Raw genomic sequence first — 26,435 nt, 5'->3', positions numbered from 1 at the left:
AGTGCTGGATAGTCATTACCTTCTCAACATCAGGTTGCAAGACTACCCTGTTTACTCTGCTTTAGTGCAAGTGAGAGAATGTGACCATTCAACAAAAGGCTCAGTCAGTGTGGTGGTATGCTGAAATAAAATTTGATGTCGCATTGCAATGGAATTGGCGACAATTGTATCCTTGAGGAAAAACCTCCACAGGGCAAATCCATAAGCCACCTCACACTAAAGAAGAGTGAACGGGTATTCTCACAGCCCCACTCCCACTTCCCATGCATGCTGCATTTTAAGCCTCACAGTCACACAAGGTTCAAGAAAACCTCTCTTTCCTATGGGGACACATAGGGGCCAGAAAAAATTAGTATCTTGCTATAAATTGTACTTTTATTTGCTAATTTACACTATAGATGTAAATTTTTACTAATTTCCAACATAAATGCTATTTTAACTAATTTTCTAAATAAATGCTTTTTTTTTAAGCTAAATAAGTTTAAATATCATTCATTTGCAAAAATACCTTTATAAAATGCCTCGTAACTGCTACATATAGGTATTTTGACAGTTTTCAAAATCATTGAACTAAATATATCTTCTTATACTTAGAAAAAAACCCTCTCTTGTACTCTTTCAGTGACCTGAATCAGCTTGTATTCAAACTTTGCTGTTTGTCTAGGACACATGTGTATGTATAATTAAATTATTTAAATTTATGTTGGTTCACCACCTTTGTCAGACTTTATCTTAAATACAAAAGGTGTGTGATCGAATAATAAGATGAATACAAAACGGCCTGCACTTTCTTGCATGCTTTAATGGGAGTGTAAAAGTAAACCATAGCAATACTACAGATTATTATGGCATTCCCCCAAATGTTACACTTAACCCATGCTATCCGGTAATCGTTCTCTACATTAGTTTCTATGACCATACTTTGTGATATTGCCATGTCTCTGTGATACACCAAGTTACATACATTCTGAGGTAACTTCAAAATACAACCAAAAACCATTAATACAGTATTTTTGTGTTTTATTCTTTGAATTAAACCTGCAACTTAATGTTTTTTGACATATTGCAGTATCATTTTTTTTAGTTAAATAAGCAATTAATTTTTTTGTGTTTTTAATTTAAACGGACATTAAAATATTGTGGTTTTTGCACAAAACTAAAGGGTAATTTGCAGGTATTTGTATACATGAATATTTAGTTTACAAATATTTAGTACTTAAAAAATTATTTTTTAAATGAATTGCATCTGAAATGCTAATTTCACAACAATATATGCAAATTTATAAAATAAATAATAGATGCAAATTTTGGCAAAAATAGATGCTAATTTTTCCAGCCCCTAAGGATACATTAAAAACATTGTGTACACTGAGAAAATAACGAATATTCAGCACTTTATAGTGAGGTCACTGCAAAAATCGCAGCCATAACTGTGGACACAATTCGGAAGAACGGCAAGAGTTTGAATACAATCTATACACTACAAGAGTTAAAATAACCTTCATATCGAAATGTACTAAGCTAAGTTTAAAACTTTTAACTTTTCTGTACATTTTCAAATGTCATACATGTATATTCATTTAATACTTATTTTATAATAACCGCTTGGAATCCCGGCAATCATTCTTGATGATCCTGAATAAAGATCCTATTATTTGGTGAGCAATGACTCTCTTCGTGACAAATTTATGAACTGGAAGGCAGCCACAGATATGTTAATTTTAGTAAGAATTAAATTAATATTTGCAATGAGCAAGTAATTCTATAGTTGATATGCTGAAAATTGTAGCTGTAAATAAAATAATCATACATGCAAGGAAATATCTTTATGGTAATCCTTAAGAATAATAATACCTCTTTCTTATAAATACTATAAATCTTCTTACGCTTTTACTTTCACTTTCACGTCTATTCCTAAATCCAGAAATATATTGTCAGACAAACATCATAATCTAAAATTCTTTTCAACAGTAACATGAACAATTACTCATTTTTTTAAAATACATGTATCAGTTCACTAATTTTCTAGAATATTGCCAAATATAAAAAAAAATTATCTGCTTCACAAAAGTAATTGTGCTATCACAGAGTAAAGAAATCTGGCTAGGAAAGTATAATTTAAAATTAAACTGAAATATTATTATGTACTCTGACTTCCTGTATAACTAATATATGGTTATATAACTAAAACCAAAATACCAGATATTGGTTTTAATAGATAATACAGTGTGAATTACAAAGAAAAATACATTAACGTCAATTGTTACAAAGAAACAAAATGTTTGAGGGTATGAAATCACGGAGTGAAACTACTGCAGAATTATGTATACTAGTTTCTAGGGTTGTTGGCCTGGTTACTGCTCCTTACACCAGTTGTTATAAAATTACTTAAATAATAAAACTACATATAAAAATACATAAAATAAAATAGAAAACTTTAAAGCTGAATTTTTTATGATGGTATGTAAAGAAAAAAATACAATTTAATTTTCTTAATACAATATATATTTATTTTGTCACATCAAATCATGCATAATATACTGAGCATACAATTATGCTCACTTTCTTAGAAAATCAAGTGTACTATAATTTAAATTCTCTTATTAAAACTAATAAAATATTTACAACAAAAATAATTTGCAAGAAACATTTCATGAACACAAAATAAAATTCACATTACTGTTCTCTACAAACAAAAAATAATTTCCTTGATTACCTAAAAGCAGAGAGAGTCGTCATACATACTATCTTTCACAGGGTGACAGAAAAATGAACTTTGCTCCATGCCACATCTTTTCGTGCTGTAATTACAGAATGGATCCTTCAGTTCCGACTTCTGCTTCCCTCGGAGCACAAGAACACGTACATACAATGTGCAAGAAGAGATTCAGTCCAAACAAACACATAAAGTACATATTTAATACATAAATAGAAGCACAGAATACAGGGAAACTAAAATTACATACCTGTAGTTCGTGGGAAAATTGTACTGTTACTGGAGATAGACAACCTAAGTTAATGCTTTGTACAATTTCTTTTATAATTGGCTACGGTCGGTGAGGGATTTTTTTTTACACATTACACAGTGCCAATTAGAATGCAAGTTACTGTACTACTGAGGGGCCATGATTGCCTGAAATTAGTTACGCCAGGTTAAAACATACAAACCATAACAGCAGGAAAACTCTCAATAGTTATTTTATGAAATATTTTGACACTGAACATTTTCAGTTAAATGCAGGTAAAACCGTGGAGGTGCTACTTCAGGCATGGTACCAGCGACCTGAACCAGCAGTCCCAAAATGATAGCCACTATCGCAACACACCATCGACTAGAAAAGCTGTTTCCTCAAGTGACACTACCATACATTCCTGCAAAGTTACCTCTCCTGATCAATGATGCCCCTCACAGTCTTTCAGTCAAATAAAGTCAGTCACTGTTGTTCCCACATCCCACTAGTGTTCCACTACTAACAGACATCCAGTGCCATTTCTTGTCTCGTGCATTTCCAGTACACGTAAAAAGTTGAAGTACCAAGTATCAAAATTTTTTTTATCAAACACGGATCAAAATGTAATGCCTTGTGTAGATTTTCGTACATATCAAAATACTTGCAGATTAAACTACTTTTGATGATAGCAATTAAATCAGAATAATAAGCATTAATATTTTGGCCATCACTCAAGAGAATAAAGTCCAAAACAAGTTGCAATTTTTTTTCAGTAATGTTTAGGGAAATATGGGCATATGAAGATCTAATTCTTAGTTAAATTGATCACACAAAGGATTTAGTGACAAATTATTTTAATAATTCGTAGTAAAAGTAAAATAAAAAATTTGTGAGACTGGTTACTGCCATCCTTTTAGAATGAAAATGAAGGGTAGGGGGTTAAAAACATTCATTTTGCCTGTAATTTTGAAACACCATTGCTGTAATCTATTTTTCACTGCAAAATACTTACACTGCATCAAACTAGGTGCATTATAAAGCAATAATGCAATAATTTAAATGCATATTTACTTTTTAGTAGAGATAGAAAGCCAAAGTGCATTGTGGTACAATACGCAATCATAACAAGGAAGACTTACAAGATGAAACATGTGCAAATAAAGTCATTGAATGCTATTTTACAATATTACATAATCTACATTAGGCAAATGTGCCTATTAAGACTCTGTAACACATACAGATAAAATAAAATCAGTATAGGATGTCGGTATACCCTTATACTCATACTTTGCTATAATAAAATTTGTACTATTACTTATATTTTATAATAGGAGTTACACATATTTCTGAAATTTCTAACAGGCCACAATAATTTTCTAATAAAATAATCACTTTTGTACGAGCAGGAAAAATAAATTAAATCTGTGTGCAGAACCAATAGAGAAATAGCAGTTGGCAATGATTTAATTTCACGTTGCCGGCAACACCAGAAACAAAATGGCAGTCCTCCGAATATTACCATCATAGTGTGCACAATTATTTGCTGAAAAATAAGTAAAATTAGTGTTGTATAACTGTGTCAAATTATTAGTGGGATAGAAAACAAAAAACTTGCACAATCTTGTAGAAAACATACCCTAGTTTTTAAGCTAAACTTCCAATTTAAAATAAATTAAAATTAATAACAAATATAACTGTAAATTTACATTATGTCAGCAATATCTTATTTTCAACTGAGAAAATTATTTATTAAAAATGCATTTACACCAGTGCATCCATGTCAAATTTTTCTTTATGACATGGCAGAAATATTTCTTCTTCAAACATAATTCACATTACAAACCAAAGGACTATTGGCGACTCAGGCTGTGTTGACAATAACTTAATTCACTTGTTAATAGAGGATCAGCACTAGAAACGACCTTCACCCATCTGTTTAATGGATGAAAAGTATTTTATATCAAATTTAATATATTAGAAAATATATCTCGAGTGGGTTGTCTAAAAAATTCCTGGCCAGAGCATGATTAAATAAAAATTGAAAAAGGACTTTTTATTAAATATTGCACTGATGAGTTTAACGAATATATTTAATACCAACCGAAAGTAGGTATGAAGCCTATACAATATACAAACATTGGGTTGTCTATTTTTTTCCTGGCGTAACTACTGGGTTGGCAGGTATAAACAGGTAAATCGATAATAGTTATTTTCACCAATCTGTTTAATAAATAAATCTTATATTAAAATGAGCGCTATTTAATTACGAACACAATGATGTAGGGTTGTCTGTAAAAAGTCTGGCCTGAATGACGGTTGTCGAGTTTTGAAAGGTGAAAATTTTATGCATGTGGAAACTTGTGACAAAGAGGTCCGAGCCAAATATCCCGTGCGATAGAGGCGGACACAGCGTTGTAGCTGAGAGTGACGTGACCGCCAGCTGAAAGTTGCAACAAAGAGGTCCGAGCTAAGAGGACACTACATTACAGCTGCGTGCGACGAGACAGCTGAATGAAAGAGGTGCGTATGCTATTATTGTGCAAAAGAGAAGGATAACGATACATAAATAAATACTGAGCATTTTTTTGGAGTAGTTAATAACCTAAAATATAACCTAAAATAATGTGAACAATTAATACAAAAATTTTATTATTGAAAAAAGTTACAATTACCAATTATTATTCCGTATCTAATTCATCAGAAGTGAAATGTTGATCCTCAAACTTGGTACAATCGTCTTCATTTTCCGTAATGTCTTGTATTTTCATTGGTGTTTTGTTCCCAATAAATCCTGTTGGGAACGGATACTAGAATCTAGACATTTTGTTCCTTCATCAGCGACTGAAGTTTTGACGTGCTCTTAGAAGTAATTTTTTATTATGAAATAAACATGCTTAAGACATAATTTTTATGAGATGTTTCATTTACATCGTTAAATGAAAATATTGTCTTAAATACTGTTCCAGAAAGTTGCAAAAATTATAATTTCTTTGGCTTATTTGCTAACCAAAAATTCTTTGAAGAAATAATAAAAAAAATATAAAAATCTGGAAAATGAAAAATAACCGTAAGTGTAAAAACAAAAAATTATTTTTGGTAATAATTACTTCAATTGAAAGTAATTTAATCAGCGTAAGAATAGCACATTTTCCATTGTTATATTCTTTCATTATAAAGTAAATATAGAAGAAATATTTAATATTATATAATAATTTTGAAGAATATAGACCAGGGCTAGCCTTTGAAAATGATAAAAAACAAAAAAATATATATATAGTAGGATGAAACCCGTTGAAAAAGGAAGAGAATATAACAAAAATGAAAGGAAAAATAATTTACGGGCGATGTGAGTTTGGGAAGTGGAAGGGGGTGAGTTTTTAAGGGTAAAAAACGGATTATCTCGATTTGCGGCAAAACTACAAGTCCTATAAAAAAAAAATTAAATGACAAAGTTGTATGCAATAAAAAGATATACAACTTTTGTGATTACAATTTTTTCACATAACCTCAAAATTTATGTGAAAAATTCAAATAATCAAGTTTTTGGTTTTTCATTTTTATCTTACACAAAAAAAAATTTTTTTTCACGAAATTTGGTGAAAACTTACCTTTTTATGTCCCAAACACACTATCATTTTTTTTATTTGAAATATTTATTTTTTCACCTTATTTTGAATTAATATCGTAAAAGCACCCTAATTTTCAATAGAAATTTCTCGCGTCGAAATATCAGCTTTTTTAAAAAAGTCGGTGGCCTTTTTGTTCGAGGAAATCTCTTCTTTATGATAATGTAAAAAAATATATACATAACTATGGTAAATGTTCTCAGAAACTGCAAAGAAAAGAAAAAAACTCCAATCCAAAATATATATATTTTTTTAAAGATATTATAGCCATAAATCCATTATTGATATTTCAAAGAAATTCGTTAACAATTGACAGTAAAAAAGATATGAAACTTATTTACAATACGAGCTTGCACCTTATCCATGGTCACTTTTTACAGAAAATAGCCTCAGGAAAAATGTTAAATCTCAAATTTACGAATTATTTGTGAGTGTGAATGGACCAACGCAATCTGACGGCATTGTGCATGTCGTCGACGGTGGAAGAGATTATAAATAAATATTTTCGCTATGTAGAAAAACATTACGCAGCAAGCAGCTATATCGTTAAAAAATCACTTACTGTGACAGCAGTACCAGCAGCTAATTCAAATAAAAAAGGAGAACGTAGTCGTAGAAAAACCTTAGACAATATTCCAGAGTTCAATTATCAAAACCATACAAAAATACCATTTCTGCAAGAAAAATTTTTATCTAACGAGAAAAACAAGGACAAATTAATAAAAACGTTAATGAAAAGATTACAGTCACAAGGATTTTCCTGTAAACAAGTAGAAGATGATGCTGACATAATTAAGACCTCGATAGAAATTGTCAGAGATACTAATAAAACTGTCATTGTGGGTCAAGATATTGATCTTTTGGTCCTTTTGAAACAATTAAATTCAAATAATAATGGCATTTATTATCTCAAGCCAGGTTCTGGAAATGTAAAATATCTATTTTTCACGTCTAATAGTTTCAAATATGAATCCTTCAAAAATATAGTTGCATTTCTGCATTGTTTTTCTGGTTGTGATACATCTGGATTTGCAGGAAAAGGAAAGAAGAGTATTGTAAATTCATTATTAGACAATAAAAATTTGTCAAATTTGGCCAATATTTTTTATAAAAAGATGCAAACAAAAAAGATATAAAAAAATGGATTACAATTAATCAAATATATTTATAAATGTAAAAATGATAATAAACACTGAATCAATTAAGATTTCGAAAATATCAATTGGCAAAAATTAAATCATCTTTCATATTGGCAAATCTCCCACCCACTTGGCTGGGTAACGAACTGACAGCAACAGATTGGGGTAGGTAGCAACAACAACGGGGCATTATGCCCAAATTTACAGAAAAGGAATAAATTTAGTAAATATTGCTCAAAACTATTTGCTGCAGCTGTGAAACTGGATATAACAGTTTAAAATGTGGCTGCCGAAAACATGGTTTAAAATGCACAAATTTATGCTCAAATTGTCATGGTTCTGAAAAATGCACCAATGTGGAAGAAAAAACCTACGAGGAAGTTAGTGATTCAGATGAAATTGTGGATGAATAACCAATTCAGACTAAAAATAATATTGGATACGAAGACGGTGATGGTCTTGAAGATTTCGAAGATCTACTAGAATCGGGAAGGTTTGTCGAATCTAACGATGAAGAAATTCCATCAAAGAGACAAAAAGTAATGGATAAGAGATTAGAATTCAAGATAAGATTTATAAATAACAAGATTAATGTATTTGAAACTATTATAATGAATAACATAATCAGTATAAAATATCTAAATTCAATAGTACAATTTACATTTCTATTCATATATTATGATATTTTCTATGACATAAATGTAATTAGAATTTAATAAATCACCTTTTTACTGAAAAAAATTGCAGCAATCACATTTTTTAATTGAAATCCCCTTTAAATCCTATCTTTAATATTTAGAACAACTATTTTCGCATGTTTCTTGCAATCTTTATGATTCATGGATTTGCAATTTCTTTTTTTATCAATGTAATATGTAATCTTACATTTTTCAAGTAATTAAAGTGTAAATTTTACTAAACAGCTTAAAATTGTACATAGTGATTTAAAAAAAAATTTGGATTCGAGTTTTTTTCTTTTCTTTGCAGTTTCTGAGAACATTTACCATAGTAATCTATATATTTTTTTTACATTATCAGAAAGAAATGATTTCAACGAACATTAAGGCCACCACCTTTATTTTTTTAAAAGCGGATGTTTTGACGCGAGAAATTTCTATTGAAAATTAGGGTGCTTTTTCAATATTAAGTCAAAATAAGGTGAAAAATAAATATTTCAAATCAAAAAATTACATTGAATCTGGGACATAAAAAGGTAAGTTTCCACCTAATTTTGTGAAAAAATTTTTTTTGTATAAGATAAAAATGAAAAACCTAAAACTTCATTATTTGAATTTTTCACATAAATTTTGAGGTTATGTGAAAAAAGTGTAATAACAAAAGTTGTATATCTTTTTATTACCTACAACTTTGTCATTTAATTTTTTTCCATAGGACTTGTAGTTTTGCTGGAAATCGAGATAAACCGTTTTTTACCCTTAAAAACTCACCCCCTTCCACTTCCCGACCTCAGATCGCCCATAAATTATTTTTCCTTTCATTTTTGTTATATTCTATTCCTTTTTCAACAGGTTTCATCCTACTATTATTTTTTTTGGTTGAGAAATTATCGTCTATTACTCTATTCTCTGTGCTAAAAATTCTAAATTCTTCATTATATTTATTTCCCAAAACAGTCCCTTCTTATAACACGTGGTATGGTAACCAAAAAAATCGAGTGATGCTTCAGCTAGCTCAACTTCGTTGTATTTAAAGATCTTTTTTTTTTGCGAAGAGCTAACTTCAATAAACTATTTTTAAAAGTTTCATCACTAAAGTCAATCAACAAATCATCCTAGTCATACAAGAAACACTATTTAGGCATTTTTTAACACAATAAATTGTCAATAAACAACTATACGTAGTAACAGTAACACGTGTTCACACTGCGTCCTCTTCTATAGCACTGGATATTTGGCTCGGACCTTTTTGTCACAAGTTTCCACACGCATAAAATTTTCACCTTTGAAAACTCGACAACCGTCATTCAGGCCAGACTTTTTACAGACAACCCTATATCATTGTGTTCGCAATTAAATAGCGCTCATTTTGATATAATATTTATTTATTAAACAGATTGGTGAAAATAACTATTATCGATTTACCTGTTTATACCTGCCAACCCAGTAGTTACGCCAGGAAAAAAGTAGACAACCCAACATTTGTATATTCTATAGGCTTCATACTTTCGGTTGGCATTAAATTTATTCGTTAAACACATCAGTGCAATATTTAATAAAACGTCATTTTTCAATTTTTAATTAATCATGGTCTGGCCAGGAATTTTTTAGACAACCCACTTGAGATATATTTTCTAATATATTAAATTTGATATAAAATACTTTTCATCCATTAAACAGATGTGTGAAGGTCGTTTCTAGTTCGGATCTTAGACTATGTGTACAAGTACATAATCTTCAGACAAAATTTTTTTTATCACATATAATTTTTCAGAGAAAAAACATTTCATTGTTTGCTTGGGATGCTCAAGTGATAAACTCAAATTATGACTTAGTTGTAAAATAGAAGTGTGATGAAGATAGAGGTTAGGTTCTTACGTTGCACAGTTATGCCCAGAAAGACTTCAGTACAGTGCCCATTGTAAATAACTCTTGTAGCTCAAGAGGAACACTTATAACGTGTGCACTACTAATTGACACCATCTCTTTGGTCCAACACCTGAGACTACCCGCAACCTTGACTTGATGGTAGGCATGCAGTATATGATTGCATGTATTTGCCACCAAAAGGTGTTACGACAATGGCGCCATGTCCAATGTACACTCAGCAGCTTTTGTTCTCTCACATGCAGAAAACAAACTTATACATACACACCTATCTCTATCCACTTGTCTCAGAGTACAAGAGTTCATGCTTGTTTTAGATCTTCAGACCCAAATTTTCTCCACTTTCTTGTGTTTTGGTTTTCTATTAAAAAAAATTTGATAATTTTCAGTCAATTATTTATAAATTAATATTTACTACTTCAACTAAATTTGCACACCATAACACAATATTTTCAGCTGTTTCTAAGCCGTAACAAGTTCTAGAAACTAAAGCACAAGACCAAAGACTATTCAAATAAAGCAGTGGCTTACTTCTATATTACAAACCAATTCTTCTCAGAATTTCAAAATTTTATGTTGGCATCAAAATTTTGAAAATCATTAGTACATTAATCATGATTAATAGTTTTAGATTAAAATATTTAGTTTGAGGAATGTAGCCCCACCTCAAAATGCCTTTATATTTATTTGGTAGTTTAATTATTTTTCATGCTCTTTGCATTTTATTTACATTAAGTTCACCTCAACTACATCCCTGAATTATTCTCTGCACTACCTTTTTATCATAATTTAGTTTGTGTTGGCTCTTTTGGTACTCATGTACCACAATGTACCGTAACTACGGGACGTTAGGGTGTTTTGTTTTCTGGCCACTGCGAGGAGCTGCATTCGGCGGTGGAGCTGATGTGCGACTGAACTCGCAGGCGAAGTGCGCTGAAGCCGCACAAGTGTGTGCCCTCGCTGAGGGACTTCGGAGTCCTGCCTTGGACTGGGTAGCATGACGAGCTTCACGACTTGTAGAGAGACGATACGAGAGCCAGGTGGAGACCACTTCGCTGCCGCTACGTGAGCTCTAGACTAATGGGCCAGGAATCTGGCCGTTTAAGTGCTCCTAAACTTTTGCCCATTATTTTAACTCTAAGCCAATTTATTATTTTGAATGCAATTATTTCACTGCTGCTCTCGGCCAATGGTAGACAGTGTTAGACGAACCTGATATTTATAAAGAGCAATGGAATTTAAAAGTGTATATTTGATGTTATTATAATAATTATGCTTCTAATCGTCACTGCTAAGGACTGTGGATAAGCCATTTAAATGCTGGACTCTGAAAGACTGGCATTTTTTATGCGCATCACGAGTTAGCACGAGAGACTACTTGCGAAGTGTGTGATTCCTCAACCTGCAGAAAATACAGTTCATGCCACTTAACTGGCCGTGTGGAGATTCACAAACATGGGACAGAAGAACCATGCGTTTAACCTTTTTAAAGAATTTTCTCCTCAGTCTGTGGTGGACTTATGAATGTAAATTATTTTGCACTTGGTACGTTTCAGAGCAAAACTTAATTAAAACTTGTGCGGCACGCATGAGTGGATGAGACTATAGTTATTACTGGATTTCGCGCGCTGCGAGGCAGCCAAGAGTTATTTGCTATTTTGCTCACTGTAAATAACTAATGAAATTCAAGCAAAGACTTGAAGTCGGAGCACAAAGTTTTTTTTAAAGACATCAATTTATTTGCACAACTGAAGCATCACAACAAGATGTCTATGTGAATGATTGTGCTCATGTGCGAACATTGGAGTGTGGGTCAAAAGTCATTAACAACACTTATACCACTCGTGATCATAGAACTGCTGCGGGCCTTATGAGACGTAAATTTTTTTGTGCGAAGTTTAGAAATATGGAGGTAGCCAACTTATGCATCTTCATCAGTGATTTTATGACCTAATGGCCAGTCTACAATACACTTTTTCAGCAGGAAATATTTTGGCTTTAGAAAAACAATAAGAATAGGTAGTTTTAGATATTGCTCCTTTGTATTTTTTTTATGAGTCATATAGTAATTTTCAATTTTAGCCTAAGCAATATAATTTTTTTGGAATATATTTTGGAATCTTTTAATATTGTTTAGAGGCACTATAAATACACACAATCTTTTATTCACTAATTATGCTATTACCTTGCGCTACATTATGTTTATTTTTAGCTCGTTATTTTTTTGCACTGCAGCGTGTTAATTAAGATTGCATTAGGCATTACTTTTAAGCTTGTGTATGAAGGCCTGTTAACCCAAGGCGTGAGGCTAAGTAATGAGATAAGTGTAACTATCGTAAATTTCTGCAAAATATATTTAAAAAGATATATAAATTTTTTGTTGTTTATTACTTTAAATTCATTTAATATTTTCGGCATTCCTAATGTGTTTGAGACCCATGCTCGGGCTCTGAAATCTTTTATAGCACCCTGTCTAGACATCTCAAGTTAACATTATCTCTGAGATAATGTTAAACAAAACAACAATAAAAACAAAAAACTTGTTTGTCTTAGGCTCTTGTTTTTCTTTATTTACCATTCTTGTAACAATGGTCTTGTCTTTGTCAGCCTTCCGAGTTAGTATGTGCTGTCAATTTTTCAGACTAAATTCCTTTCAAGAAATTATTTGAGCTGTCAAGGCAATAGACATCAGTTGGATTTAGCTTGTCCTCAGATTGTTTATGTATTCACTTTGTTGTTCACGCTTCTGTTTTTTCTATAACAAGTGTTACCAGCAATAGTGTATGTTCTTGACAAAGATAGCATAAAGTTGACAAACCAAATCTGTATTTCCTGCTAATAAATTTTGTTGATTTTAGAATATGGTGTTAATATTCTTTAGAAATCTCAATTCTGTTAATATTTTAACTATATAATATAAGGTACACAGCTTAGTTACCAGCAACACAGCCTGACTGCCCATGCACAACAACTGGAACATTATTTAAATTAGTCAAATTACACCATATTCATGTGAAAAAACAATACCCCCACAAATTTTTATAAAATGAGGAAAAATTATGATTGATTCAACATATATTTTTATTTAAAAACTAAATACTTTTGATTGAATAGTTTGGTTAGCTTGAATGTTTATAAATGATATTTGTAAATATATAAAAATGAGAAGAAAAAAACCTGCCAAAGGTTTTTTTGTGGCACAAAACTTTTGAATATTAACATCCTAAAACAGTCGGTATTTACATTTTTATCCAGAATTTTACAACTATATTTAATGAAAAATTGTTTTAATATCTAGTACACAATTCTCTCTTCCATATAAAGCTATGCATGTGGTAAGGTAGTACCTGTAGTGTGACTGTCTATTAACTGCTTCAAATAAGCTTCTTCCTCCTCTCAATTTTAATTTTAAGGTTATAAATTTTTTTAAACAATTTAACACAACCTAAAGTATAAAACAACAGAAATGCCAAAACTTTTAAATTAAAAAAAAAAAAACCAATGTAACAGCTTTGTAACAATCACTTCGGCAACAAACACAATGTTGCCTACACTATTACACCATCAATAACAGTCCTGGAAATGAACACACAATTGTATCCAATGTACCTACATCAATGGTTTCAGCACTAGTATTTTCCAAACATCAAAGCCTAAAATATTTCATCTATGGTATGAGCCTAATTATGTGGACGAATCAAAGATTACCAATTTTTGTTTCTACACAAAACCAATTAGTATTTGGCAAGGGCGCTGCTTTAAAGGCCCAACCAAAATCAAAATAAGTTTTTCACTGACACAACACTGTATAATAGATAAATATGTGTGATTCAATCTGACTAGCTATAATCATGATACATTTAGATAAGCATTTACCAAGCACAATATTAGTATTAGGTAGGAGTTTAACTCTTGCCTAATACTATGTTATTATTAAAACCATGTTATGTTTTCAGCCAATTAGAAGCTCTGAACATCGCAATTTGAGAACTTATTTTAATAAATAAGAAAATGTGCGTGTTGCTAAATATCAGTTCCCCATTTCATGAAGGAGAAAAAAAAGTCTGCATTTAATTTTGCAATTCTTGTGCTGTATTTTATTATGTTATAATAACAAACTACAGCACCATTAATTTTTCCAAGGCTTAAACAAAAGAATGGGGTTTAGTTTATGTTTGCTGTAACCAAGCTGCTGTACTAGTCTTGTGTTGTGAAAGTGCTTATCGCTATAACTACCTATGTGTTAATACTATGTTGATTGTGGCCGGGTCTTTAGTAAACAAGCCATTAACTTAACTCAGAATGTGAGAATGCTGTGACTGTGTTCACCATTTATAGATTCAAACATTTTTCATCAAAAACAAAATAATAATAAAAGATTTTATTGTAAACATATTACACATTAATTTTAAAAAGTATACTTACTAAGAGCAATTACAATTTAGGTTCACGTATCAGTTCAAATTTATAAATAATAATTAAAATTTTAAAACTAATGTAATATATTTTTATGGCAAAATCTTGTACTTTATTCAAGATAATTTTTTTAATTATCAGTAACTGAGTAACTGTCATGCATAAATAAATCATTTTATGCAATTTTTGACAATTGTAGCAATACATTTTTCAGCAAAAAACTCATATAACATATTGACATAAATAATAATTTACTTATTTAACTGTTAGAAAACATTGTTTTCTATGATTATGGTAGAATGAATGAAAGAAATTTTTTTGTGAAATATCACAATGACATAATGATACTAAAAACATCTAAATGAAAATATTTCAAAATTACATTTTCAACTCCTTACCAAACACATCCCTCAAATGTAGATCCTCCAAGTTTATTGAAGCATTGAATACTTACGTAATTTTTTTGGGAAAATTTTTTTTTATAATAGCTGGATGAAATGCAAACAAGTTTATTTGGTTTAAAACCTACTGTGCATGAACACCTCCCCTCAATTCAACACACACCAATGTACCAGTAGCTAAGACGCCAGACTGGAATACAGTGCACATGCAAAAAACAAAGGTTATATATATGTGTATGTGTGTGTGTGTGTATACACACACACATACACATTTACTGCAAATTTGTCTAAAATTTAACTATCTATATAATAAAGCCACTATTCTTATTTCATTTTCTGAATATCTTTTTACAAGAGAATCAGGCTGTTTTTATTAAGAAATCAAGCTGCAGATATATACCAAACATTGCAATCAAGATTCACGTTGATTCACTGAACTATACGTAGAGAAGTAATTTCATGGGCAAACAGAGCGGCAATGCATATGATAAAAGCACTGCCAATTCAAGTCATGTGGTATGCCTGCTCTATGATTAATCTCTCAATAAGAAAGGCATTACAACTCGGACACAAACAAAAGAGCTGTGAAGATAATTAATGTTCCAACAGAGCACCTTAATTTCTCACTTATCCAGATACATGTTACTTAAAAACTATATGTAGTGACAAAAGAAGTTATTTTATGACAGCATTACAATGTGCTAAAAATGCAAAATTTTGTTAACTTCCCGTATAAAAAAAATCTGATGGAAGTCATTTAAATACATGCAAAAATCAAATGATTTAAACTCACCATAGTTCCAGTTCACATCCTTGATTCAAGAGTTAAACATAAGAAGCTAAAAAAAACTACACATTAACACATCACTTTGAACTCAAACTACATCATCATGCACATTCAATTTTCATGGACTACAAAATCACTGAAAACAAATCTTACAGCGTGTAAACTTCTTGTTTTTAAGTACACGTACACAAGATTCTGTTAAGATTGTTCTGGCAGCAGGCCTTGCAACATGACAAAACTGTCAACAGTCACGAAGAGACTCTACTCAACTACGATGGAATCTCCAACAAAACACTTTATGTTTTCACATACTATTACTATCACTTTGTTTATAAAATTTTTCAGGTGGCAATTACTGCACTGTATCCACTGTAAAAAGAAATATTCCACTTTCAAGAAAAAACACTCATCAAAACTTGCTTGCAGTGCCAATAGCTGCCTTGGTTAGAAACAATCATTGTAAAAAAAAGCCTCTTTTTTTAAGTCTCATGAAACAGTCAGTAACCCAGTAAACTGGTGCAAAGAAAACCAGTACAGAACTCAAAAAACTGTCATGTCACAAGTGAATGAAAAAGTTCTGTCCATAGTTGTTAACACCGAACATGACTTACATCACATGTAACAAATAAAAACAGGCTTCACTGCTATTATCATACACTTTACACGTACCACACTAAATTACAACAAAACATTAAAATATGTACACTGTACACAGAATTGGCCACAAAACAAGAAGCAATAAAACAGTAAAGTAAAATAATAAAATATACATTAAGGTGCTATTTTTCTAACAGAACAAAATGTAAAAACTGTTTCAAACACTAATCAATTCCAAATGACTATGCAGATAAATAAACAGTTGAAAATAATAAAGTATTAAAATGTGAAACACATGACAAGTAGGTATTTAATTTGCACCACCATAATGCTACTGTTTAAGTATTTGCATACTCAAGTTTCTACAAAGATGTGTTGAAGGTTTTTATCCACAACCACCATGAAACAGTGAAGTGGATTTTACACACTGCAATTTGGCACACAACATTTAAGTGACAACTTTTGTGATGTGCTTAGTTCTAACACATCTTAAGTTAAGGTTTTACTCGTCAGATAAAAATATTTGGTGTCACAGAGGCACCATACGTGTGCAACATTCTGACTTCACTGAAAGGCAAACAAGTGGTTAAAAAAACAAACAACAGAAGGTATTTGTATGTTGAGTGCAAGTAGAGGCTACATACAGTCCAAGAGATATATAATATGCTTTGAAATTTTTTTCTAAGACTTACTACTTCAACAGCAGCAGACTAACTGAAATTCTGATTTCTTGGATTTTAAGAAACCAAATGAAACAATATTATAACAAAGGCAACATAATAATGGTTGATTTAAAAAATTCATACCACATGAATACATTATTTAATTTCATGCTAGAATTAAAAACTGTCCTTTAACTGTTTTAAAAAACCATGAATTACAATTATTGTACTGATAAAATACATTACAGTGAAATAAACTATCATCTTCAAATCCATATGAAAAATACTGAGCTAAACAAAAAACAAAAAAATAACACTATGATTACTTAAGCTCAAACTAGTGATTTGTCGGTTCTACTTTTTTTCTCAGTTCTCAGTTCCCAGATTACCTCCACACAATTTTGCACCACACCAAAGATACAGTTATGTCCAGATAGATTGCATCTTGATTTGTTTGATATGACTTATCATCACTCAATCTACCTAAATCTGTCTCGCAGGGTGTTTAATGCCCTCTATTTTGTGGTGCGGCAATAGATAGTAAGGTGTGGTAACTTTTTTTTGTTATAAGAAAATTTCATTTATGCACACCCATGAAAAATGACTTGAGATAAAGGTAAATATTTGTTCACAAGAGAGACAATAAATTATAAATATAAGTGCATTCAAATACGCATATGTTATATATGCCTGTGTGAGTGTATACACACACACACACACATATATATAATATAGAGAGAGTAGATAAAGTGGGAAATATAGGATATATATATGTATATATATGTATGTATGTAAATAGAGAGATAGAGAATTAGAGAAAGATGCTTTGTATAGCTGTACCTATTTCAAATAAGTAACAAAAAAATGGAATGAGTCATTCCAACACATGCCAGACATTAGATAGTTAATAATAAATATTAAATCTAATATGACAGTAGCAACAAACCAAAACAATTATGAATTAGGTATATATTATAATGGACAAGGGATTGCTCCTTCTTAGTTAACTGAGGTCTGTTAAAGGGGATACACACACATGATTTGTTGGTCGAGATATATTGCTGTAAGGCTACAAAAGGGGTGGTAGCAAATCCTGCAGTTCATTAGAAGCAGACAATTCCCACCCAAGGCGTTATCTTTCCATCTGGGCGGACTGGTGCTATGGCAATTTTCAGATTTACTAATCATTACTTTCATGTGTGCAGATAGTATCTGTAAATTGGCAGCTTGAAGGGAAGTCAGAAAGAAGTGTCTGTGTGCAGGTGTGCAAGACAATGTCATCTTACCAGAAGTCAACTGTACTTTAACCGGGGAAAGGTTTGGCTACCCGGAGGTTCTTGGTGCCAGTTGTATTGTCGAGAACCGGTTGAACAGAGAATCGGGACCCACACATCACTAGTTCAAATCACAGAAGATTTATTTTAAAATTTCTTAAGATAATTTAAAAATTAACTATTTACAAAATAAAAGCTAAAACTGCAATGAGTCATAATCTGAATTCATAAAAAAAAAGGAAAAACTATTATAAATCTGTGTAGGTAACATTTATAAACAATCTGATTACGAAATTATAACCAGAAAAAAAGTTTCATATTGAAATAAATACATAATATTGGCTTTTTGGTCATTGATCAAGAGAGTAACATCCTATATATTGATATATGACCGATATTAATTTAGTTACTCAAAATAATCTTGCTTCAAAATTACTATGTATGTACTTTTAAAAAAAAAAACATTGCATTACAGCTGCACTTCTTGACACAAGATAAACTGAATGAATAAAAAAAATATATAAGGTAGCTTTGAGTAAAAAAAATTATTTGAAATGTTTACAAATGTAAGTAATTCCACTGGTAAGTTAATTTTGTTTGTTCACTGAAATACTGTGTATAAATTATTGCACTCCAATATAAGATTGGCAAATATCTGCAGGCTATGCTCAAGGGTGTTTTTACACAACTCTTACCAGTTTTGTTTACTGCTAGTATTTTTATGCACATGATTGTAACGTAGTAAAGTCAAAAAAAGTGGTTTTAATATTTTTCTTCAACAAAATTTTTGTAGCTTCCACTTAAATGAGTGTATGTGTGAGTGTGTCACACACTCACACTCCAATCCAGCATACACTCTCACAGATACTTAATATAGTAAAACTCAGTTCAAAAGTTTCTCATGGAACTTTAATATTTTCAAATATTAACCATCAAAACTTGTTTAAATTGCAACTTTTTAAAAGGAGTATGCTGTGATTAAATTTACTCACAATCTCCAGAGAAATTAAGGCTCGGTTTGACACCCTTGTTGGGTGATTGCATTTTTACGTATATTTTTTTCAAAACATACTTTTCGATAATGTTCCACTTTGTTAGCATCGCATATTATGTTTTGTTTGCAATATATTTGTAACCAATAAGGTAAGTAGTCATAATCATTAAATTAGAAAAACTGATTCACTGATTTGAAATAGCAGCTACACAAATAAAGTATGAATTTATCTCAAATTCTTTTACTCACTTAACTTGCTTCACAAAAGTTTTTTCTGGTATCCAAGATGCCAATAAAATCAAATTTTTTTATCTAAATATTACAACATTGAATTTTATTTGCAACAAAACAATTTAGTGAGAATGAAGACTGTTCAGTTATCCATTCTTTGATCATGGGGAAAATGTACATGATACAACACAAGCTGAGACATGATACTGATAACCATGGATCATGTTTGCATGATTGGACCTTACATCTCGTTTTTTGTATGTTGTCACAAAACCCATTTTTACATAAGTTTACTTTCAAAAATTGAGTCATATTCATAGGCAGGAAGGAAGGAGCAATACATAAATTCTGATCATTAAAGCTTATGAACTATAAGTTTCTGTGATACACATTTACAAGAGAATTTAACACTTAAAACAATAATCAAGTAACCCATAATGCTGCAACTTACAGTATTTACCCAAACTTATGCCAATTTTTTTCCTAGCTCACAAATATCACTCACAAAGGTTATATTGGTTTGGAATGAATCATTAAGGAAAAGATTATGAATGAGAATATTAATGAGGGAAGTGTAGTCTTTGCAACAGCAGAATAAATTAGTTTCACAGAGATTTTTAAGAATATTAATTAAACTCAAAGCTTCTCAACAAAAAGTACGTCGTTATCAATCATATCTTTTTAACACAACTTAATATTACGTATGTACATGTTTACTGTCCCACAAAAAGTCAACAATAACTTCTTATGGTAAACATACAAATGTTGAATTTTCAAATAAAACACAGAATCTTAACAAATTTATCTGTGTCCTTTGTAAATTAACCTTGAATTTAAATTGATACATCACTTGCAACTGTTTCAGTTGCAAGTAACAACAATGTAAAACAGAACACTTGTGCGAGACTAAAAACAATGTGGCAAAGTTTTACACACTGAAGGTTTTAACACATGGCTATAATTATTTATGTCTGTTTGTATGTACGTTAATAATATTCACAGTAAATACATTTAAAAGGCTTTCTTTGATGCAATGAGCAGTAAAAAAAATATATATATATAATAATTTATTGTGATCAGCATAATGATGCTAGGAATGCAAAACTAACACAAAAATAAATGTAGAAGCACATGGTATAAAACTCATCCAAAAGCCAACCTTTTCGGCAAATAGTCTCTGCATCTCACTTTAATTTTCGTACAACAAATAAAAAGTAACTATTTACAAAGAAAGAATTTATTATTTAAGAAAAAAACTCTAAATTTTACTGATAATTTTTACTGTATGTGCACCGTCTTCTTGATTTTTTATCCGATGTATTTACATAAACTTTCATTCGTGGTGACAACAGAGGAATCCTCAGTCTTGGTTCTCAGATTTGTTAATTTAGTTCGTCAACTTCTCACACCTCAATATAATTTAAAAGAGAGAGAAAAAAAAAAGGTATATGTAGTAAGTGTTAACATGAATATGGTATTTGTGAATAATGTGGTGAAAGTCAGATTGATATTGATAATCAAATTGTGACAAGACAGAAGACGATTAGTTATATATACTCACCTTGGGTTTTTTTTCCACTGGAGGTACATCAAATAGTTACTTTTATTGGGTAAATACAGTAAGTTTATATTTACATTTTCTCTATGGCAGAGTTCTAGAGACTTACAAAGCTTAAAAGGGAATATTAAGTATGTGAAATCAGTTCTTATTGCAGAAGTGTTGTACACATTTCATTATGGCATTTTCTTGCCTGTTTCATTTATATGATTAGCTATTAAACAATTTAAAAAAAATGAACTCACTTAAATTTACAGTACTTATTTCCCTAATGATAACACATTGTTTTAGCATTCCAATCACACTCTCTCATCAAACAAATAAAATGATTTTAAAGACGCACATACAAAGTAAAACAGATGAAAGTACAGACACAACACGGTGTGGAGCGGGCAGAGGCAGTTACCTCTCCTGGTCCGTGAGCAGTGGCATGGAGGGGCATTGCACAGCATGCACGCGCGACGGCACCTCCTGGGGCGTCATGATGGGCTCAGTGAGCGCAGGTGTCTCCAGCACCAGGGGGGGTCCAGCGGGGGGCACGGCTGGCAGCACAGCCTGTGTACTGCTCGCCACAGCCAGCGTGTCGCGCAGGCATGCCTCTGGGGTGAACACTTCTGTGTTGGCGAGCGCCGCCGCCAGGATGTCCTGGCCCGGCGCGGCGCGGCATGGCTGGGCATCGCCGGGGTCCACAATGAGCACGAAGGAGGGGGAGCCCTGTGCGCCCACCACGATGGGCGTCGTCGATGCAGGTGCACCCGGCAAGATGGCAGACGACGGGATCCTGGGGATGGAGGACGCGCTCGTGCTACGCTGCACGGCTGAGGCTGGTGCCACGACCGGCTGCGCCCCGCACACAGATATCTCTATGGTGGTAGTGGGCACAGCCTTGGAGCCCTGGTACGAGAATGCCTGCCTTGCCTTTTTGGGAGGCTGCAGATGAGATGCCGCCACCAACTGCATGGACGAACCGGCCGCCTGCCCTTTGGGAGGCTTTCTGCTAGGCTGAGAGATCACCACCTGTTTGGAATTGATTCCACTGCCTTTCACCAAAGGAAAAAAATTGGTTACCCTTTTGGAGCCCTGTGGGTTGGTGTTGGAAGATAATGAAGTGAGCTTCGGTATGCTCTTCTGCAGCAGGAATGTCTGTGTGCCGCCAGAACCAACCAGGATCTTCGGCAGTGTTCCTTGCACAGCCACACTCTGCAGTCCAGTGGGATCCACTTTCAGGGCTCTCGTCACGCCAGACGACGAGGCATGAATGAGCGATGTTCCAGGCAACACCACACTTTTACTTTGTATGATTTTCACGCCAGCTGCTTCCGCACCGGTTATGCTCTTCTGTATGTTTGGCAACAATGGCTTTGTTTTCGAGGGCTGTAAGGTTATTTTTGGCCTAACCCTCTGCAGAAGAGTTTTCCTACCCTCCTTGAAGAAGCTTTCCTGCTCGCTCTCGGTGCACATGCGGGTGGTAAGGCCACTGGAGTTGGCGACAAGCACTGGTGCCAGCTTCCTGCCTCGTGCCGCCCTCGGCATTATGACTACTTTGCTGTGTGGGGTGGTGAATATGCCCTTCGCTGTCAGGGGCAGCTGGCAGCTCTGGCTCGAGACGATGACTATGTTGTTGGCCAGCGTCTTGACAGGAGTGGTCGCGGAGCTGAGGAGCAGTGTGGCAGGGGGCAGCGACGCAGAGGCCGAGGTCCCCACTACAGAGATGTGGCTGGTGCTCGGAGGCACGCAGCCATAGCTAGCGCCGTTGTCGTCCTTGATGACCGCGTCTTCCACCACCACAGGCATGGAGTTGATGTCCAGCTCCATGTCCTCATACTTCCCCGCGTCCGTGGCGAGAACAGTCTTTGACATCACCGCATCTCTCCCCTCTTCCATTTCCATTATTGTTTCCTCGGTGCTCGTGTCCTCGGGGTCAGCTGCAGTGTCTTCCTCCTTCTCAGCCCCATCATTACTCTCACTTTCACTCTTGTCCAAATCAATCACCTCTATGGCTCTCTCTCTCGTTGGGGCAGCATGATTATCTTCTTCAAACTCATCTGACCACTCTGCCACTATTTCATCACGAGACACTTCCACTTTTGAAATATCTCCTACTTTCGAGGAGTATGGGTCTTCCTCTTTATTAGAAAGTGATTCTTCCTCGTTTGCAGGAAGAGATCCTTCCACTACATGAATTTCTTCACCATCCAATTTGTCATCATCTGCAGAACCATCGAGTATCTTTATTAATGCATTATCAGAATCACTGAATTCAGTGATGTGACGAGTGTCACTTGCAGCAACTTCGGCTGATTCTGGCACGTCACCGGCTGCACTACCTTCTTGAGACAAGCCTAAAGATGATGTAGTACTTTTTTCTCTCATGTTTTCGTCCATTTCTTTTAAATCCTTGATGGTACCAGATTTGAACCCAATTATTGTAATTTCTTCAGAATTTTCTCCCTCCAGAACGTTCTCTCCAGTTTCTTCATTCACATGTGTAACATTATTGTAGGTGCGTAGCAAACCTGCTTCAACCTCATCAACGCATACCTGCATGCTGGGACCACACAACTCTTTTGAACTGGATGCATCAATCTCATTACTTGCCAGTACAGACATGGGCGGTTGTGCCTCCTCATGACTTGATGCTTCATTTGGACCAGGAGCCCTAGCTTCTACTTCATCGCTTTGCTTTGCTACTTGTTCTTCAATCTCTGGTGTGGTTGCACTGCTTACACTCTCACCTTGGTCACTGCCTTCGCCATATTCACCACTAAAGAAGACAGTTTTACGGGAAGCACGACGTTCCACACATATTAATTCTGGCATATCATCATCTTCATCATCATCTTTTTTGATTTCTGACTGACTGGAATGCTCAATATTCTCTGCTTCACCATCACAGCTAACAATGGCTACACTCTCAGTTACATCTGCAGAATTTGCCATGTCTGCGTGTTCTGGTCCACAATCTTCCTTGCTACCTGGAGCTTCACTGGAGTCAACCTCCACTGGAGCAACATCTGCCACGACATCTGGCAAGGGACAGTGTCTGGCCATCTCCAACTCACTACTTCCAGTCTGCTGTTTGGGCGATGGTTCAGTGCTGTTGTCCTGCAGCTCGCCTGGCAGCCCTTGATCCTTCTCCTCGATGTCACCATCATCGTTAATGAGCTCAGCAGACTCCTCAACTTGGCCGCCAATTAACTCTTGTTCGTTACAGAATACCACTTCCGAACTGTCCTGTTCATTAACGTGCACAATGCTCTCTCTGCTGTTACACTCATCTGACAATTCCAAAACAGTCACATCAGCTTCCCGACTAGCTTCAAGGCCATTCAGTTTCACCTCTTCTTGCCCTCCCTCCACAAGCGTATTGTTGTTATCTGAGCACGGCATAGCCAAAGACTCTAGGAGAGGCTCATATTCAGGAACGGCATCACCAAGCATGAGCTTTGTATAGGCCTCTTCTTCATTTGGGTCAACCACATTGCTCTTCGACCTCTTGTTTCGTCTAAAAGTTTCCTCAAAAGGCCTCTTCTTCGATGACTGTGTGTTTTTTGATGTGGAAGGTAAATCATCTAAACGCTGCCTCTTGGAACCAGACTCGGGTTTTGGGATTATAGGGATATTTCTTGTTCTTGCAAATTTATTTGCACGCTCTTCAAGTTCTGTATCCAAGATGGAGTCTGCAGAGTCATCAAAGTCAAAACATGATGCCTTGCACTTCTTCTTGATCCTCTCTTCCTCTTGCTGAAGAAGCGTGGGATCTTCATCATCCCAATCTGCGAGTAGTTGCGTTTTAATAACATCTTCGTTCTTCCTTTTTCTGGGTGCTTTCTTCTGGCTGATGGGTGACTTTATCAAAGACTTTGTTTCTGGGATTTCAGGTTCCTTAGCCACAACTTTCTTTTTGTGACTAGCCTTGCTAGTTTTTACTGGTTCTGAATCATCAGGTTTCGACAATTCAAGTTGAGCTACTTCAGTCTTAGTGTTTGGTGATTTTGACGTATAAGAGAGACTTTTCTTGTTGGCTCTTGACCGTGAGGTGGCAGATGGTGGGTAGCTGGTTCTCTTCTTGCTGCTAGCACTGTCTGTCTTCTTCCTGCTCCTCTTGGGGGTGGTCGTCTGAGGCCGGGGGGCTCCATATGTTGACGACAGATGACTCTTCCTGTGCGCCATAAAGCCCTCTAACCGCTTTGTTTTGAAGTCGCACAAGAAACATGAGTAAGTCTGCTCGGTCGGAAGGACATTAGTTGTACTTATATAATCTTTATCTGGGCAAGGCTGAACTCTTATGAATAACTTGTGATCTTCCTCTGGCTTGCTGAGAACAGAATCAACGGAGCGCCTTCCAAACAGTATTCTGTTGTCTGGCACGAGAACATTAAGATCTATTTTTCGTCTCGCTGGCAATGACCTCCTTTTGAACTTGCTTGGTGACCGCCCTTTACGCGGTGACTTTCCGTTCTTGCCAAAAATGACATTGTAGTCTGGACGTTCATCAGGCATTGACTGGAATTTTTTGATGATGTTGGGATCCCCGTTTGTGAGCTCTTCAGCTCGAATCACGTCACTGGGAAACTTGTTCATGAACTGTTCATTTTTATGTTTTCGCAACATTTCTGTGAACAGATTAAACATCACACAACAACAAGTACACCATATATTTTTTAATTAAATTTTCAAAAATTAGTGTACACATACCTTACTTAAAAATTTTAGTGAAATCTCAAGAACTTTTGAATAAGTAACTGCAGTGCAGATGTATGAAGATTGTGTTGCAAATATATGTTACCATAGATAACAGTAGAACTCACGTGAGTCTGGGTACCACAATAACTAAATTTGAACCTATTATATATTCAATAAAATTTATCTATTGTGACTGTGTGTATTGGTCACAAGACTTTTCATGTTTTATTTCTGCTTTTAAGAACATTTAAGGACACGAGAAAAACACCAAACCTTTACATGCAGATGTTTTACATCATGTGACCATCACAAGTCATAGACAGGTTACTGCTGTGTGCTGGTAATGACTGTACAGTTCAAGTAAAACCATTAAGGTTCCTTCCAAAACAGCTTCATACTCAGGGGTACCAACCGAGATCTTAGTAAGAAGAAGAAAATAACAGAAGACTCGTCTGTGTATCAATTGTTTTAACTGTAGTGAAGATCATTATAGAACTTTCGGTAGCATTCTCTAAAACTCAATATTCTCCTGGAGGATTGAGTGGCAAT

General features: G+C 34.0%; 1 protein-coding gene across 2 annotated transcripts in view; it reads right to left on the bottom strand.

Moving 5' to 3' along the window:
• Positions 1 to 2,487: 2,487 nt before the first annotated feature.
• The window catches only part of LOC134527555 (uncharacterized), a 76,687-nt gene continuing 52,739 nt past the window's right edge, over positions 2,488 to 26,435 (bottom strand). For both annotated transcript variants that reach the window (XM_063360343.1, XM_063360344.1), the window contains exon 5: positions 2,488 to 25,816. In XM_063360343.1, coding sequence (XP_063216413.1) covers positions 21,603 to 25,816 — 4,214 coding nt within the window. In that variant the 3' untranslated portion in view covers positions 2,488 to 21,602. The remainder of the gene's footprint in view (positions 25,817 to 26,435) is intronic.

Source organism: Bacillus rossius, chromosome 1 (assembly GCF_032445375.1).
Source record: "Bacillus rossius redtenbacheri isolate Brsri chromosome 1, Brsri_v3, whole genome shotgun sequence".
NCBI lineage: Eukaryota > Metazoa > Arthropoda > Insecta > Phasmatodea > Bacillidae > Bacillus > Bacillus rossius.
This window is presented reverse-complemented; position numbering and strand designations above follow the sequence as displayed.